The sequence below is a fragment of the Esox lucius genome, chromosome 19 (genome assembly GCF_011004845.1).
Source record: "Esox lucius isolate fEsoLuc1 chromosome 19, fEsoLuc1.pri, whole genome shotgun sequence".
Lineage (NCBI taxonomy): Eukaryota > Metazoa > Chordata > Actinopteri > Esociformes > Esocidae > Esox > Esox lucius.
In genome coordinates this window covers 5,785,805-5,805,478 of record NC_047587.1, presented here as the reverse complement: position 1 = coordinate 5,805,478, position 19,674 = coordinate 5,785,805, and the positions used below count along the sequence as shown (strand labels likewise).

Genomic DNA, 19,674 nt, shown 5'->3' with positions numbered 1-19,674 from the left:
TAGGTACACTTCAACTGTGAGAGATGGAATCTAAAACAAAATTCCAGAAAATCACATTGTATGATTTTGAAATAATTTTTTAGCTTTTTATTGCATGACATAAGTATTTGAACACCTACCAACCAGTAAGAATTCCAGCTCTCACAGACCTGTTAGTTTTTCTTTAAGAAGCCATTCTGTTCTCCACTCATTACCTGTATTAACTCCACCTGTTTTTCCTGCTCTAAGTAAAAACGCTCAAAATTCAAGAGCCTGGGTTTAGACAGATTTAAATGATGTGCAAACAAACTTTAATATGTGGATACACACACACACGCATACACACACAAAGCATGACGATGCTCTGAGATGTTCCAGTACAGGAGAAAATCAGAAAAGAGTTTTCCCGTAGAGAAGTCTATTTAGAGATTTCCGCCCAGACCTATTTTCTCTGAGGTATTGGAACCCAGCAGTGCTGTGATGAGCTCTGGGTCATTATGGACTTCACTGTTGGAATAAAATAGTTTCTGTTCAGTATGTCTTCCTGGGTTATTATATGGCTCACTTTTGTAGGCTACATTATGAGAAAACGAATCCACTTAACAAACTGACAATCATCTTGCTGTTAGGTGGTACGTGAACAGAGGCCTAGAGACTCTATTCTCCTTATACTAACCTTTAATGGCAGTGCTTCAATCCAAATAGGATCTGTGTCAGGTCAAACAAGCTTTAAGTGTCCTCTAATAACCCTAAGTAGCAATTATTTTGAAGGATGTACTACACCAATCAATCATGCTGATTGTCTATCCTGGTTTTGCTGAAACCCGCCAAACCCGGATATACAATACATTAAACAGAAATTCATCGATATGTTGCTTTCAGCTGCACCCTTCTCTACGTGGACGTGGTCTTCCGGGCTGTTATGGATGCATCAGTCCACACTGTGACTGGCCATTAGAAGGGGAAACTGACTTTAATGAGGGCAACCGGAGAGCACACTGACCCTCTTCCGGATCATTCTAATTCTGAAAAACAATCCGTATAGGCTGGGACTAAATATTCAAGGGATGGTTTTGTGAAACATTTATTGCAAAATGTCTGTGAATTTGCTGAACTCCCCCAAATGAATGTATTCATCATAGAAACTGCATTCATTTATGACTTGAAAGGATAGCAGTTTTTGTCTGGGGCTATGAGTCCGGGGCTATGAGTCCGGGGCTATGAGTCCAGGCCGTTGGTTCTAGAAAGCCATTGTTCTGAAGACTGCTTCCAGGAAAGATTAAGGAAAAGATTTTCCAGTATATTTTGGACTAATGTCATTTGGATTCATGACATGGTAAAAGAGAGGACATTGTACGATTTCCTGTTTGAAGCGTATTTGTTCATTAATTCACTTTAAGTGAACAATACAGTATGTGACAGTCACAGTTTTCGGGACATTGTTTTTGCTACTGTATGTGTTTAATGGTTCTTTCTGCTGTTGGGAATGTGGCTGTGAGCCCCAGGGATCTCTATGCATTGTCGCAGCGTTACAAAGGGAGCTGGGTGGTGTTTTTATGTGAGGTCCTGGACATTCTCTGTTGACATTCATTACAGGATCCAGTGTTATTTCAGTGTAAAATCAATGAGAGCTAACTGCCCTTATAAAGACAGGCAACCATGCTTGCTGCTGAACATGTTTTCTCCAGTAAAGTGAATAATGACTGGCTTTGGGGGGGGGGGGGGGGGGGGGGGGTGTTAAAAAGGATGATGTACCACTACTTCTGAAATAGCAGTCAAGGGGCTTAGTTAGCACTCTGCCCCTGTTGTTATAGCGGTAAAACACACATTCATCTCCTGAAGAGAAGCCTGTGAAAAATGGATGGCTTCCATGCTGACTGGGTCATTCGTCAGCGTTCACGCAAATAAACAAGAGGTGAGCGAATAGTTTAGGCTGCAGAGGTCGCGCCCAGACCCTTCAGAGGTCACTTCCTGATCAACCTCGATTGTAATAATAAGAAAAAGAGAGAGAGATTGTCAGAAGCCTTTATCCCAGGTGGTTTTGAATGATGTATATTCTGCGACCTCCCGGACAGGGGGGCGTATAAAGGTCAAAGGTCGACCTCACCAGTCACATTAATCCGTAGTCACCTACCTCTTGCTGTCCCTGGACCACCACTAACGGGGCAGGGTTGACGCTGCGCCCCCACATCGGGTTGCCAACCGCGCTAGTGACCTGGTTACTTTAGCGGTTGATAATACTCCTAGCCAGTGTGTTGATGCCGCTCTGCATTTTGCCCCGCCCCTGCTCTTTTCTTCTCTGTTTCTCTACTGGTAAATATTCTCCTCAGATTCTATTACCCTGACCTTGAGCACTGACCAGGAGCCACACAACAAGGCTCCTATTTATCCAGTGGAATAGGGCTATCTTTCATGTCCTCCGGTCTGCTCCCAAAACCTAATATGTTTTGGCTCCTCCCTCACCACAGCAACAACACTTGGGCTTTCGACGGAGTGGACCTACCTAAATATAAAGGTCAGGGTGTGAGTACCGTAGCCTTGTGAGAAATCTGAAAGAAGGATCGTTTTCATTCTCACTCTTATCTACCTTGTGAAACACTTCATATATTAGAACCTTGAAGCTTAATGTCCTTTCTAGCAAAAAGAGATTTCTCCTCAAATGACTTGAAGTTCGAATTTTTTGTTGAGAGATATTAGCTTGTATTTCAAGGATTGTATACTACAGTCCTTGAACCACAGAATGTTCGTAGCCATTAAAACAAATTAAACGTAAAGTGTCTTGCATGGGTTTTGGACTGGACCTCATCAACATTACTGTGTGTAGGTTACACAACAAATGGTTCAGTACAAATTCCATCCCACTCCTAGATTCAGCTTGGTTTCCCTCACTGACCTCAAACTCTTGGCGTGTAGCTGGGCTGCAGTTTGTGAAAAGTGTGACGTATTTATGTTCGATTTCCTGTCCTATGAAGAGAAAGAATCTCTCTGGTCTGGTTCAGAGCAAATGGACACATTCCACTTCGTCTGTAGCAGCGGGGGGTTTGAAAAGGGAGGAGTCGAGGGAGGGACTCAGTGATTGGGGCAGCAAAATACAGGATCTTAAAGCTACAAGAATGGCAAGACACAACTGACAACATTTAACATATCAGCCAGCAAAAGCTTGTTAACGAAAGTAATTCCCATTGGATTGTCGAATGCAGCATGCCTCTCCGAAACACTCCCAGCGTAAGCCTAATAAGAGAGACTGAGTCGCTGCCAGGTTGTGCACAGGGAGCCATGCACAAGGAGCCGTGACAGAGCTTTGAACAGCCCTCCCTCCCCTCACCACATTCAACAACCTTAATTACTGCAGGTGTCGCCATGTGGCACCAAAATACCCAACTCACACATTGTCTTATACGAGTCCCCGTTCCTCCATCGTCGGCCCCGCTGCCAACCGCTGGCTGATGAATGACACCTGGCACGGTAACCTGGCCAACCATTTGGGATGGAGTTCTCAGTAGCTGCGGAACACGCAGAAGGAGATTTGGTCCATTCCTTTCACGTGGCTTCTAATAACTGCTGTATACTTTTTTTTTACCATTATTTTACAAAGCATGCTTAGAAAGTATTCTTCTTATTATGATGGGAGTGATTTAGGTCAGCTGTCTTGCTCAGGGACTGAACGGCAGGGTTTTTCACCTCGACGGCTCATGGATTCACAACCATTCGTTTACAGGCACCACACCCCTGACCACTAAGCTACCCATCACTTCCTGTGGGTGCATGATGCCTGTTTATGGCCCATCTGCTTTATTCACTGCCTCAGTCTCACTGTCACATCATAGTGGATCCATTCACACAGATGGGTGCCTGCAACAGAACCAACTACATAAGCAGCTCAGTAAGTCGGTATGAGCTCAGTCAAATGGCCTACCGTAGCCTCGGATATCCTCCCTTCACATTGGGGTTGGTGGTACTGCTGGAGGGTCTGACAACGGACGGATTGGCTGGTGGCTGGGTGTCTCATAATCACTTACAGAAGACACTTGTTCCAAAAGCCTGGTCATTAGTCACAGTCACCTAGAGACACAGAACCTCCCTCCAGTCTGAAGACTGACCTCTCTGTGCTCCTGCCCCCTGATGACCTGTCCGCTCTCATGACTCACCTAGTTCTACTCACGTAGCATTCTTACTCTCGACAGGAACTTTGGCCATTCAGGTGGAATTGCTAGAACGGATTAGGTTTTCCTGCTTGGCACATGTAAGGGTACATTCAAAACGACCATCAGTTCACCCTTCACGGTACCTCTGACGTTCAGGGGCAAGTCTGTTCTAGTAATTCTACTTCTATGAGCTGGGAGATCTGCATATTATCCACTCAGCATTAAAACATGACCTTTCATTTTCCATGCTGAATCAGGGCCTCCCAGGGCCGGGTTATGTGTTGTTAAGGTGATGGAGACTACAGCCCCTGTGCTCCCGGGTCTGTCTTACTCTCCTTCACATACACAGCAGTTAGTCATTGTTTTGCTGCTGTTTTTCTGAGGTGAGCAACAACAGATGCCCAATGGGTGGCCAATCTGAGGTGCTGCTTCGGAGGGATGAAAGGCTCCCTGGTCTTCTCGGGGTCGTGCCCTTTCGCTCGGGCGCCTCGTGCATTCCATTCTCCCTCCTTAAACCTCCCGCACGAGATCTCCATCTTGTTGTTTGTTATTACATCCCTAACGTTAGTCACGCAGTCCATGTCGCCGTCCCCCCCCCCGCCAATGAAACAAGCTCTTTATGCTAGAATCTCAGTGTTCGTTACTAGGCAATCTTTATACAGGGCTGAGGTTCTAAGGAACTTCCTGACTGTAACCACCTGACGTTGTGTTCTCTCTCTTTAAGCTCTTAAAAGGTAATGCAGACCCTCTGAAGCCCCTTGTATACACAAAGAAGTATCTGACGTCGGCCTCTGACCTATAGAAACACAGGCCACACAGCTTGCACAATGGAAATGTCACAGGTTAATGAGAGCGCTACTCAATGTGCGCCGGTTAGATGGGTCTTTGACGGCCTGAACTCTGTGACCGGTCCCAGGTTTATATATCCAGAGACCCAGACCTCGTAGGACTCATTAGGATGGAGACATCTCTCGACGCCACCCTCGTCACCGCTTTGCCTCGCTGTGTGTGCCCCCAATCATCGCACAGCCCTCACACTCTCCTGACACACTGTTATATTCACCACCAACACTCTGAGAGCCACTCATATATACACCACCAGTGTGGAAGACACTTGTTTCTTTCTGAATGTATTTCCTGGAAAGGTAGACTTCGGTGGGGCTCTCAGAAGAGGGTGGCGTTGACGTTAACAGAGAGTGACAGAGCCATTTGTCATCTCTGGATGTAAGCCTTTAAGTTCTCGGTGCTTAGAGGTATTGAATGCACTGTTTGTCAGTCCAATTAACCAACTCATTGAATGGAAATCGTTACGTATTGCTGCTAATCCTCTTCTGAAATGTGTGCCCGGTATGTCCTGCGCTCCTGCGTTGTCCTGTACATGGTTCCATACACAGCCGGCTGGCATGAATGCGTTCTGAAGCACTGCCGGGAGATTGGAGGGGCGGCGACGTTGAATTTATCACGCCATCTGACCATATTTCACCTCGTTGGGATTTCCCATTCACAACAAGATTGCACTGGGTATTTCATTCCATTAGTCGGGTGGACATGTCCTCTCTTGGCTGCTTTTTTACTGGGCTGGGCCTGGAAGCACATCCCCACTGTGGCGCTTCTCAAATGACACCCTATTCCCGTGTAAGGTAAGGCACAACAAAGTGGATAGGTTGCCATTTGGAATGCGCCCAGTGTCTGTCCTGTCTGCTCTTATCATTGATGGATGGAACGTCCACAGGCAACTTCCATAAACACTGTGGTGCATTAATGCAGGGCATGCTAAACCCGAGAGATGTACAATATGGTCCTGTTTCTGTAGGGGCAATGGACTGTGGAGGAACTCCAGCCCCATGGAACTGCTCCCCCTGGGGGCTGCTTTATCACTGTTATGAACCTTCACTGCAGTCTTCCTGTATGCCCACCTCAGTCTTCCTTCCTGTCTGTCTGTCTGTCTGGTGTGTGTGTGTGCAGGTGTGTGTGTGTGTGTGTGTGTGTGTGTGAGAGAGAGAGATTGGGGGGAGGGGGCCTTTGGATGCGAGATTATGTGTATAGTTTATTGGTATGCATGCAGACTGCTCAGACCTGCAGTAGAGTTATAATTGGCTTAACTGAATGTGGTAATATGCTGTAATGGGTGTACATTCTCTTGTTTGGTTGTTCTCTCCACCCATGCTACATAGGGGGAGGGGGGTCAGCCCTACAGCCTTTCTGAGGATATGCTAACTTAGGTTGGATTTGTACTTTCAAGACTAATTTCTCTGTGGGCTGTTCAGTATCGCTTGTCATTATTTCTGAATGCTTGTATCTGTACTGCAAAGATTCCACTGAACAGGCCTGTCTTTGTGATGAGTTTATTTCCTACCTCTCTGACCTGCGTTTCTGTCTTCTCATCTTTTGCCTTGCAGCTGTGTGGCTGTGGGCTACTTGGCGTGGGCATCTGGCTGTCTGTGTCCCAGGGCAGCTTCGCCACCTTCTCGCCCTCCTTCCCGTCGCTCTCCGCGGCCAACCTAGTTATTGCCATCGGCGCCATCGTCATGGTAACCGGCTTTCTTGGCTGCCTGGGTGCCATCAAGGAGAACAAGTGCCTGCTTCTGAGTGTGAGTTATGGTCTGACCTTCCCCCACACACACACACACACACACACTCATATATATATATATATATATATATATATAATATATACCCATCAGCCATAATATTATGACCACTGACAGGTGAAGTGAATAACACTGATAATCTCGTTATCATGGCACCTGTCAGTGGGTGGGATGTATTAGGCAGCAAGTGAACATTCTGTCCTCAAACTTGATGTGTTAGAAGCAGGAAAAATTGGCAAGCGTAAGAATCTGAGCGACATGTATGTGCAAACACACACAATCTCTCCCATTGTAAAAAGGGACAGTATCCCATCATTCATAGCTGCAGTCACAGCCTCATTTTAATTATTGCCAGTGTGGCCCTTTGGCTAGCGCTTTAATTATGTAGCACTCAATGACATCCATTAATGGTCAAATAAATAAATAATTAATAAAGATGATGCCGAATGAATTCATACAAGGTGGAATATAGTATTCTTGTTTGTCTAGACTGATGTTGTTCCAGGTAAAGCCTCCACAGGTTTATTCGGTTTTATTTAAATTGCAAAGTTTGTGTACATTTACATAATGTGGATGTGAAACTGTTTAAATTACTTGGAAATGAGAGAACGCCCAATCCCTTAGCACTTACTTCGCACAGTAGTTGAAAGTGTATTGAATACTCCATCAACACAGCTCTAAATGTGTAGCATCTGCTTTACCAGTTTTCCGACACTTGAGAGACCAAGAAAAAAAAGAGAGAAGATTAGGTCATGTATCTCCGCCAGAACACCAAGTTGTTAAATAAGACTATAAAAGTTTCATACAACATCGCTGTTAAGTCATTTCAAAGCCAATGGGTATTGATTTTTGACCAATTCTATACCAATCTTGATTCAGGTGTGAACAGTCAGTCTCTGTCTTTCTCTGTTTTTCTGTCTTTCTCTGTCTGTCTACATCATTGCGGAGTTAGCCCTCCTGGGGGCAGTCAGATCTAAGGTACCAGCCTGACATTGTCTGTGAAGTTGTTCTGTGAACAAACTCTTTGGATTGAATTTATTTGAAAGGTCAGGAAGCTCACGCTAGGCTAGACCGATTGAAAGAGCCCCTCACAAAATTCAAGACGAGATTGAAATGTGTGACACTCTGCCGATATCGCAGACATGAAAGTGAGTGTGCGCTCAGACACACTTTCATTCACGCACACTTACACACATCGTGCAATCAGAGCAGCAACTTTTTGTCTACACAAGCTGTTCCCGAATCCTTCCGCGCCCAGAGGAAATTACAAACAGATTTTGTGGGAATTGCCAACAAAAGTCAGAAGATTCAATGAAACAATTAAATGTTGAACTGGCCACCTAAAGATTAAACAAACAACTGTCAGCACAGTTTTCATTGTGATCACTGTTTTATTGGGGCTGTGATGCAAATTATAAACCCCAAAACAAACAGGGCAGGATTAATAGAACTTTCTTCAAGAATGAATTTCTAGATGTAGCCGTTCCTGTGCTCCCATGCTGTGAATAAGGGCTAGAGTAAATATTTAGTGGAAAGTCTGAGGAGACGCTGGGTTACGTGGGAGATTCATCTCTGGGGGAGTTAAATCTCCTAGCATGTTGACTCTCACTAAGGCACTCACTTTCTCTCCTTCCCTTTTTCTTTCTCCCACTCCTCCCTGTCTCTCCATCTGCCCCCCCCCCACCCCCCACACCCCACCCCCCCTTTAATTTGCAGTTCTTCATTGTCTTGCTGATTATCCTGCTGGCGGAGCTGATACTACTCATCCTTTTCTTTGTGTATTCAGATAAGGTAAGACTTCTTTAATGTCCCCAAGGTAACAGTGTTTGACTAAGGGAATGTTATATTATTTTATACAGATGAATGTAAATTGCTGATCAACTTCTGAATTTATTTTACCATGTGTTAAGCATGACATGAAAACTAATATGAAACATGCGCGCGCACACTCCATGCACCCCAGCGCAACAGAAATAGTGTGTAGTGTGCATGAGTACGGCCCAGTTGTTCCATGCTTTGACTTCAGTATCTTCTTTCAGTAGCATTTTTTTTCACATTGAAAGGTTGAGGGGTTAAGCGTCTTCACCGTGCCGAGATGACCTCCGTGGTCCAAAAGGTCACAGGTCAGCCCACACAATGCAGTCAGTCCCCTGGTCGACTTAGCTCAGTGGAATTGTTCCTGAGCCCTGTTTTAGCCCCACTCTTGTATGTCCCGTCTACCATTAAGCTTTAGATCAGCATTTCCCATGACCCCTAGGGCCTTGGCCAGGCCTTGAGAATCTGAAAACACTGGATGGCATGTAAAGCTCAGGAGGTTAATGGCAGTCTTAAAATCAACCTATAAATATCCCCCGATAAACGAAGCAGCGAAACTCTAGGAAATGTTTTATGTATGTACATCAGAAGGGCTATAGTAAAAGAAAATTGGCATTATATGAGTTCTTTTTCTATTTCAAAGTGGTTTTCCCCCTAGGACATAAGGTATTTCTCTTTGTTCTCAGGTTATTACTTAAGTTTTGCCTCTCAGGCTGATGAAGGGATTTATTTAGCAGTTAGCTCCTGATCCAATATGAGATTTGGATCTCTCCATGTCTCCCAGGCAAGAAGGCAGGCTCACACAATCAGTAAATATGTCGGCCACCTATAAGCCTCATCTTCAGATATAACCAGCTTAACAAAATAAACCCAAACCAGGGCTCTTCCAAAGTGTCTTAGAGGAGAGTACTTGGTTTGACGGCAGCACAGCAGACTCGTATCACCATTGAAGGTATTCGTCATAGAAACTTGAGCTCATATTCAGACAGATTCTCAGGGCCGATGTCCCAGACACAGGTTAAGCCTAGTCCTGGAGGAAAACAATATAACTCAATGGAAAATCTCCATTGGAATGTATTTTTAGTCCTGGACTAGGCTTAATCTGTGTCTGGGAAACCGCCCTTTAGAGTGGAAGTGCTCCCGGATTTTATATCCTTAAGGGTTGGCCGTTATAAATGGAGGAGTGAATTTGGAGTAGGAATGGAACGGAATCAGCTCCCCTTTCATGACTGGAATATTGTCCATTAAGATGTAAAAGGCAAACACACCCCTGCTCTGAAAGGCTTTATGAATACACGTCCTGATTCTAGATCAGCACTGAAGTCATGCAGGGCACCAGCCTCTTGACTTAACTTAAGAGCTGTCTTATGGCAATTGATTTCTAATTCAGTCAGTGGCTCCAGTGGTTTATGAGTCCTCTTGTCTCCACAGATTCGTTGTGTGCGAGTCTCCACGTTGAGGTTAGATGATGTGAAAGTAATGTTGATGGCCCGAAATGTATCTTTAATTATTAGTTATGTTTGTCGTTTAAATGTGAAGCTGTTTTTGCAAACGATGCATTATTGAATGTGGCATTTACATTTATGTTTAGTAATTTAGCAGACGCTCCTATCCAGTGCAGTAACAGTAGTGAGTGCATACACTGTCATGGCTTATAAGTATATTTCTCTATACCCTTGCTTCACAAACTCTGCATTAGATCAGCAATGGTTCCTCACAGGGGAATTCAAACTGTAGGTAAATAAAACGTTGAGGCTATGGTATCAGAATGGAGAGAGATAATATAGTGTTGAGCTATGTGTATTAATTAGGCACATACATGCCTGAATTGGGTTTGCTTTTGTTGGCTCATTCTTCTATTCTATTTTTCTTTGTTTCTTTCTCTCCATCTCTCTCTCTTACTTGCTTTCTCTCTCTATGTCTCTATATGGTATGCCATATGAGAGAAAGAAAATATGTGAAGCTCAGCCTTCCCTCTGAGCTCTGTGATCAGAAGAATCACTAATTGACCATGGCTATTTGATCTAGAAATCACAAGGCATTTATTAACAAGTCTGAGTGATATACAGACAGCGTTTGGCAGTCTATCAAGAGAGGCTCCTAAATGTATATTTGACAGTTGTAAATGAGTGATATAAACTAGTGATATTATGAAAGCATGATGCTCTGAGGTTCATGATAGCACATGATGGGAAGCCACTGCTCTTAGAGTGTCTTGGAATGTTAGTTCACTGCAGTGTATTCTTAGCCTGGAATCTAACAGATAGGTTTCACTTCACATTGTATCAGTTTTTATATCAGTTTGGATTCCAAACTAGCATCTTCCCCTCCTCAAATGGGGACTATGGTATGTCCTTTTACACCACAGTCCTCAATAAGCAAACACAAGCTTACCTCTGATGGAATGACTTCAGTATTCTAGTGCTGGCCCTGCCGTGACCCACAATCTGACTACAGCAGATGGCAAGCCAGAGTCCAGATTACACCCATCCGTCTTTAGCGCTGTGACCTCATTCTGGGCAAGCTACTCTACACCAACGCTAACGGCTAGGCTATCCAGCCAGATGAAGTTCTAGCGTTAGCATATTAGCTAATTTGTGGAAAGACAGGACAGATGATCAGACAAGACTGCCAGTGGCCAGGCACTAGAGGGGGTCGAAGTTTGGCTGGCCCCCCGGTAGAAGTTGGTGTGGTGATGTGAGCCCCTCTGGCATCTAACAGTACTGGAAGAATGGGAAGAGGTTCAATACTCTACTGTAAATCCCTACCTATGCATTATTTACCCACCCTCAATTACAGAAGAAGTTACACTTTTGACCTGCCTATTGGTCTGCAGTAAGGACCCTTGCTGCCAGAAATGGCCCTGGCCTGTACAATGGTGTAGACGGGGAACCCTGGGAGAAAGAGTTGCTCTATTCATGAGTTTGTGTTCTTAGGGTGTTTTGGCCCTAGTGTTATTGCTGAACAAGCCGTTCATGTCTTGTCTGAGGAAAACCCCAATGATTGTGGATACACTGCAGAAAATGACTGTCATAAGGGGGAAAAAAGGAGATATCTGCTTGAAATAAGCGAAATCATCTGCCAGTGGGACAAGACAAATGACACTAGGTAGGACTTCCTGAAGCAAGGACACAAGCACAAATATTTAGGCAGGTATCTTGAAATTAGTAAAAAAAAAAAAAGGAGCAATTCAAACGTAAAATAAGGAGCAGTTTCCAGTCTGAAAAGATTATTGATAGTGATCTGACATCTCAATTCTGTTTCCTTTGCCTTAAGTCAGAAGAACTTGTTTCTCCTAAAAACATAACTTAAAACGAGATTTATATGGTACATTTATGGTAAATTTTTTTGATTGTTAAGGAAATTTATCTAATTTTAAAGATTTTTTTAAACCTGGAAACAAGATAAATACACTTGCTAAGACTTTTTTGGCCATGTTGGGATGTGGCCCATTCTGGCTGAGTCTGACTTAATGTGGGGAGGTGTCCTGTGAGAAGTATTTCTGACTCCCCACCAGCAGGGACGATGGGTCGATTGGTTCCGTTCCCAGCCATGTGATTGATACCATGTGGGCCCGGCCTAGCTGAGTGTTGTTGCGCCAGATCTTAGCGTGGCCAGCTGTCTGCTTCTTACTGTCCTGTAGTGCCCCTGTTGCACATCTGGCTTCAGATGGTATTGGAAATAATTTGAAATCCTATAGCTGGGCTTGATTATGTTTGCATGTCTCTGTCAAACCAATAGAAAAGTATGCAAAACCTTACCATCTGCCAATTGAAGGGAGTCTGGAAAGACAAAAAAGTATTTAAAAGATTCTGTTTAGTGGTTCAACCCTGTTCAGGTGGTGGAGGGCTCACTGGCCAGTGGATAAAGGGAAGTGGGACTTAGCAATGGTGATTTGAACATGCAGAGCTCTGAATAATGCCCTATAGTTTATTAGTCAGTGTAAGAGACCACAATAAGGTGCTTCTTTTTTTAACCTACATTTACTTTAGATCAGCATTACTCAGTTTAACAGGGCCATAATAAAATTTGTATTGTACTACAAGCATGAATTACCAGAAGGCATCAGCAGGATAGATTTAAGCTAATGTTTCAGATATTTTTTATCCCCAAAATGACTTCCTCGTTGCATCGTTTGTTGCGGTCCGTCTGTCAGCTTGCATTGACTTGTATTCTGCTCATACTCCCTTTTGACTTTTGCAGTAATATCCTCCACACCCTCAACACATTCAGTTTCCATGTGGACTAGCTGGTACAGTTCCAGTCTGGTTCGGTAAGGAAAGGGAAGGAGGGCACTTGTCATTGTTTAAAATTCAATCTAGGAAACATTAGAGGCAGGATTCTACACAGTGCCACTTTAAAGCTGAAGAAGCTCTTCTGAAGCTATCCATTTGCATTTACCTGGGGTCTCCAAAGGGAAAGCCATGGTCTCCCATGACAGAACAGCTAGACCCCCCCATCCCACACTGCCCCTGGTCTGTAGGTGCATAGCAGTCAGGAGGCAGTTCTGTCTTTAGAAACACACAACACCATGATCACCCAGCCACAGGATGCCAACCCAGGGAAGGTGCCGTACTGACCGAAAAGATTAGTGTCTTGTAATTGCCATTAACTCACCCTCTCTGATTGTGCATTGTCCCGAAGGAGACTGTGTGGATAATTATATGTAGCTACGCTGTTTCAGAATTAAGAGTGATGGTACCTGCTGCCAACTGCATTGGCCAAGTACAACAAAGTACCAAGAGAAGTGAATTCACTGTCTTTTTTGACAGCACTGTTTGTGTCTTTGGTTTTCGCTTAGTGCCAAAAAATGGCATCCCTGCTGCTTGGCCCGGCAGCCTACGGCAGCCCTGTTAGGACACACCGAACAACACGGCCACACACTGCTCTGTGACATTAGAGGGACATAGTGATCAGAGGGATGCTGGCTCTTCATCCATTTAATTACACCGTTGTAATGGCCTTTCCCTCACACTCCCATCCAACTGGCCCTGGTTCCAGCCTGCAGCCTTCGACCTCATGGCTGGCCTGGACATGATGGATGGCTTCTCTCTCCCGTCCTGTTCTGCTGATGCAGGTGGATCTGCTGCCCAGAGGAAGCCAGCACAGTGTTGTTCCATAATGAGGGAGATTTTACACTGTCAATATGTCTCCTTGAGGTATTCTGTTGATCCATTTTGACAGGTCCTGAGGAAAGTTCATCTTGTTGTGACTGATGGTTTTCTCTAAGAAAGGCACAGTCCTGCTATCAACAACTTCACTGTCAGCACAGACTTTAGTCAAGGGTTTTATTAGAAATAACTCCCACAAAGTGTTTGAATCCATTTCTGCATGCGAAGAGGAAAGAAATGGGTCAAAGTGGTGAGAAATGAAGCCCCTGGTTTATTTCACAGTCATTTGTATGCTTCTCATTAGTGGTGGTAAAGACTAGATCATTATGGTGCGTTTCAAGGCATGTTGAATGCACTATACCCGAAGACCAAGCGGCAAAGAACAAGAGAGGGACAGCAAGAAGGTGGGAGGGGGGGGTAAGAGTGGGAGGCAGGGGGTAAGAAAGGGAGAGGGGTTTTATGGGGGCTTTTAGGCTAAGCAGAAGAGTGGTTCCCTGTTTTCTTCTGTTATTTATTTGGTCTGTTGGGAGCATTAATGAGCAAGAGAGAGGTAGAGAGTCATTCATGAGAGGAAAAAGAGACAGAGATTGATTGAGCTCCACATCTCATTTCCCTGCACAAAGACAGACGTGATGATGATTCCTGTGCGCTGACAAGGTGAAATAAACACACACTGATCCACTTTGGCAGAGAGTGCGAGAAACTATTTTGATTTGAAATGAGACTGATCTTATTTCAAAGGTTTAGGGAAATTGAATTGGGTTATGCGTGATTAATTGTAACCTTCTCATTCTTAGTGAAATTGTAATTACACTAAAGAAATTGTAATATTAATAGAGAAAATAGTTTATTGAGGCCTGTTACGGCAGAGGAATGGGGAAGAAACATGTACACTACATGTACGATACTATATGCACTGCTGAAAATGATAAAAATGCATTCAAAAGTTATGCTGTGTCTCGCTCAATGTGGGGCTGACTAGCAGTGAACCTCCACTGGCGTTTCAAGTGGGAACCTGGTATTTGAATGTCCTCAGCGATAGTGTCATTATCAGTGTTGTTATTCTCTGGCTGCAATGTTTCTGTCAAGCCCGAAGTGCATTTTGATGCCCTGGTCTGATTCTCACCTCTTGCTATACAGAAAACCTGTCTGTAATAACAATGTTCGGCTCGTTGAAGTCAGTCAACCTGTTAGTGCTTCATCTCAGTGTGTAGATTAAAGACAACACTACACTCCGCTGTCAGCTTTGAAACCATTATTCCATTCACATCAGTGGGTGTAAATGTTGTACTCGTAGAGACACATTGCTTACATTTTAGGATTTCAATATGAAACAAATTGCCTTCGCCAGCCCCTTTTTCGTCTTCCTTGTGAAACTTCTTTTTGTTGTTATCTCCTGTAAGAGCAGCACTTCTCTCTCAGAAAAGATGTCATTTCCTAGTGTAATGACTCACATCTCCACATGTTCCTGTATACCAAAACCTAAGGTATACAGAGCTGCTGAACAACCACCAAGCATTGATTTTATATGTTGTTCTCGTTAACACCTTTGATTAAATATTTATGACTTCACCACTAGAGTCGAATTGTTAAATTCCAGTCAGGAGGAATCTCTAGCTTTGTCAGAAGGTACACGTACTTGCCACTCTGAGGGAATGTAGCAATGTCAAAGTTGAACATTCAGATTCAAAACAACTTCTAGGCTTGTTTCTCCCCGGACGATTCTCGCCTGAAGCCACCTCTCTTGTGTTCCCTGTCCTCAGGTCAGTGAGAATGCCAAGCAGGACCTGAAGGATGGTCTGGCTCTGTACAACACAGATAACAATGTTGGCCTCAGAAATGCCTGGAACATCATCCAAGCAGAGGTAGATATGTAGTATATGAACACACTCTGAACTAATTCGATAATGACCATTAGCAAACACCCTACCTTCACATGTAAAACGTTAGAATAATGGTATTGGTTTTGGCTTTTAAAGCAACTTTGAACTGTTTATTGTCATTTTTATATTAGTTGGTTTGAGGACAGTTTAAACTTGTGGACAGCTGTCATTAACTTCTCCTGTCCTGTCTCCTGTGTGTGTGTGTGTGTGTGTGTGTGTGTGTGTGTGTGTGTGTGTGTGTGTGTGTGTGTGTGTGTGTGTGTGTGTGTGTGTGTGTGTGTGTGTGTGTGCGCGCCTCACAGTGGAAGTGCTGTGGCGTGGTGGGGTACACAGATTGGCATGAGGCCCTCAAGGAGAAGGTGGTGCCCGACCGCTGCTGCCAGGAGCACTACCAGGAGTGTGGACGCAACTCCACCAACATGTTCTGGTCTCGGGTGAGTTGGCACACAGCGGGCACCGGGCGGTCACCCCCCTAATATCTGGGCGCTTTGAAGGGACCAGTACATTGGAGGCCTAAAGGTCTTGTTGAACATTCCCTTTTTTTTCTGGGAAACCAAAGAGCACTTCAATTAAATCTAAAAATGCTCAGGGTAAAGGTGTTTCTATGTATGTGTATATATATATATATATATTCAATCAATCAATCAATCAAATTTATTTATAAAGCGCTTTTTACAACAGCAGTTGTCACAAAGTGCTTTACAGAGACACCCGGCCTTAAACCCCAAGGAGCAAACAACAGTAGTGTTGAATTTCAGTGGCTAGGAAAAACTCCCTAAGAAGGTCGAATTTTAGGAAGAAACCTAGAGAGGACCCAGGCTCAGAGGGGTGACCAGTCCTCTTCTGGCTGTGCCGGGTGAGATATTAAGAGTCCAATTGGAATAATAAATACATTTCTCTGGGCTAAATCCAGAGTCTATTTGATTTTAGACTAGGTCAGAAGTATGACCAGATGGACAAGGACAGGGACAGCAACGGGCCCCCCAAAACATATTGTATGCAGTACTAGTAGATTTTGGACCTACTTACCCAATGGGTAAGAATGAGTGGGTAGGTATGTCCGAAATTATGACTGGTACAGTATATACATATAACATTTCTTTATGAATTATTTGGCGTGTTATTGAGAAAAGTATTATTTTTAATATGATTTTACGTGACCTAACGTTGCTTACCCCCCTCTGCCACGTTGAAAACAGCAATATTAGTGACCGGAAAATGAACTGGTGAAAGCACCGAACAGAATGAACCAGAGGTGACATCTAAACCTGGAGCACTTCAGTGATTTTACGGCCTATTTTCCTACACCCGACACCCTTGTTTGTCTGAAATATTTAATGTCTACCCACATTCAAAAATGACTTTGTTAAAAAGCTTTTCAATGGCCATTTTCTACGGACCATTATTCATCTCCATCAACCACCGACTGACCGTTCTTTAGTATGTGCTCCGTCAACCCTGTCCTTCTGTCTCCATCAGGCGCTAGTGTCCGCTCAAACCTCCTTTGTGTTTCCTGTGTCCTAGGGCTGCTATGAGAAGGTGGAGGAGTGGCTCGATGACAATAAGCATCTCATGGGAACCATTGGAATGTGCATCTTGGTAGTGCAGGTGAGCTGCAGTGTTTGCAACTTAGCGCGTGTGCGCGCGTGTGTGCGTTTGTGTGTTACTTCACGCGCCCCCCCTCCTCGATCCGTTTCTCCCTGCGAGAGACAGGCCGGCAATAAAGTCCGGTGTTCAGTGGGCGTAGTAGCACCCACATATTCCGCCGTTCTGAAGTTTTGAAGACGTTGTCTGGTGCATCCTGGTCCTGTTGGTGGAAATGAAAGCCATCTGGCTCTGTGCCCAATCCTGGAGCCAGACACTAGGAAGTGATATGAGCCCTGATAAAGAGATCTCCGCCTGTCTCGTCACTAAAATCCTTTGGTCTGCCCTTGCGCTCTGTCTGTCTGTTCTAAAGAACCTGTCTGTCTGCTCTAAAGCACTTGTCTGATTGTTTTTCCCCTGAAGTACCTGTCTGTCTGTCTCCCCTAATGTGTCTGCACCTCTGTGTGTTTAATATAAAGTATGTTTCTGTCTGACTGTCTACTCTAAAGAACTTGTCTGTCTGATTGTCTGCTAGAAAAGTACCTGTTGGTCACTCTACCCTAAAATACTGTACCTGTCTGTCTACTCAGAAATATCACTCTGCCTGTCTACCCCTCCTGGTTCCCCTACCTGTCTACCCCTCCTGGTTCCCCTACCTGTCCCTTACCCCTGTCTCCGAGGCAGCAGAGTGACTTTAATGTAGAGACAAATACCATAGTTACATTGATGTTAGACTGAGCCACAGGGCTTGTCTGCTCTTTGTCTACACACACACATTATCAAATCCCTGACGGGGGAGGGATGGGAGAGAGGGAGGGATGTGGGTCTCTTATCTCATACACAGAGAAGGCTGAGGCGGCAGAAGCAGGAAAACAATATGATGTTACCTCATTTACTTTTCCTCTGCAGGTCTTTGACCTTGTCCTGACCCCACCACCTGCCCCCACAAAGCCCATTATTGAGACTGCAGTCAATCCTGTCAATATGGAATAGTCTAAAACCATCTAATCATGTCAATATGGAATAGTCTAAAACCATCTAATCCTGTCAATATGGAATAGTCTAAAACCATCTAATCCTGTCAATATGGAATAGTCTAAAACCATCTAATCCTGTCAATATGGAATAGTCTCAAACCGGCTAACCCCTCCCATAAGGAATAGTCTCAAACCGGCTAACCCCTCCCATAAGGAATAGTCTCAAACCGGCTAACCCCTCCCATAAGGAATAGTCTCAAACCTGGTAACCCCTCCCTTAAGGAATAGTCTCAAACCGGCTAACCCCTCCCATAAGTAATAGTCTCAAACTGGCTAACCCCTCCCTTAAGGAATAGTCTCAAACCAGGTAACCCCTCCCTTAAGGAATAGTCTCAAACCGGCTAACCCCTCCCATAAGGAATAGTCTCAAACTGGCTAACCCCTCCCTTAAGGAATAGTCTCAAACTGGCTAACCCCTCCCTTAAGGAATAGTCTCAAACTGGCTAACCCCTCCCTTAAGGAATAGTCTCAAACTGGCTAACCCCTCTCTCAAGGAATAGTCTCAAACCGGCTAACCCCTCCCTTAAGGAATAGTCTCAAACTGGCTAACCCCTCCCATAAGGAATAGTCTCAAACTGGCTAACCCCTCCCTTAAGGAATAGTCTCAAACCAGGTAACCCCTCCCTTAAGGAATAGTCTCAAACTGGCTAACCCCTCCCTTAAGGAATAGTCTCAAACTGGCTAACCCCTCCCATAAGGAATAGTCTCAAACTGGCTAACCCCTCCCTTAAGGAATAGTCTCAAACTGGCTAACCCCTCCCATAAGGAATAGTCTCAAACTGGCTAACCCCTCCCTTAAGGAATAGTCTCAAACCGGCTAACCCCTCCCATAAGGAATAGTCTCAAACTGGCTAACCCCTCCCTTAAGGAATAGTCTCAAACTGGCTAACCCCTCCCTTAAGGAATAGTCTCAAACTGGCTAACCCCTCCCTTAAGGAATAGTCTCAAACTGGCTAACCCCTCTCTCAAGGAATAGTCTCAAACCGGCTAACCCCTCCCTTAAGGAATAGTCTCAAACTGGCTTACCCCTCCCATAAGGAATAGTCTCAAACTGGCTAACCCCTCCCTTAAGGAATAGTCTCAAACCAGGTAACCCCTCCCTTAAGGAATAGTCTCAAACTGGCTAACCCCTCCCTTAAGGAATAGTCTCAAACTGGCTAACCCCTCCCATAAGGAATAGTCTCAAACTGGCTAACCCCTCCCTTAAGGAATAGTCTCAAACTGGCTAACCCCTCCCATAAGGAATAGTCTCAAACTGGCTAACCCCTCCCTTAAGGAATAGTCTCAAACTGGCTAACCCCTCCCTTAAGGAATAGTCTCAAACCGGCTAACCCCTCCCATAAGGAATAGTCTCAAACTGGCTAACCCCTCCCTTAAGGAATAGTCTCAAACTGGCTAACCCCTCCCTTAAGGAATAGTCTCAAACTGGCTAACCCCTCCCTTAAGGAATAGTCTCAAACTGGCTAACCCCTCCCTTAAGGAATAGTCTCAAACCGGCTAACCCCTCCTGTAAGGTGCTCTGGGCAGAC

The 19,674-nt window shown here is 44.5% G+C and overlaps 1 protein-coding gene across 6 annotated transcripts in view; it reads left to right on the top strand.

The window, feature by feature from the left end:
• The window catches only part of tspan9a (tetraspanin 9a), a 177,738-nt gene that overhangs the window by 153,021 nt on the left and 5,043 nt on the right, over window positions 1-19,674 (top strand). For all 6 annotated transcript variants that reach the window (XM_034288192.1, XM_034288194.1, XM_034288193.1 and 3 more), the window contains 5 exons: window positions 6,524-6,715; window positions 8,432-8,506; window positions 15,405-15,506; window positions 15,827-15,958; window positions 17,049-17,132. In XM_034288192.1, the coding sequence (XP_034144083.1) occupies window positions 6,524-6,715; window positions 8,432-8,506; window positions 15,405-15,506; window positions 15,827-15,958; window positions 17,049-17,132 (585 nt within the window). The remainder of the gene's footprint in view (window positions 1-6,523; window positions 6,716-8,431; window positions 8,507-15,404; window positions 15,507-15,826; window positions 15,959-17,048; window positions 17,133-19,674) is intronic.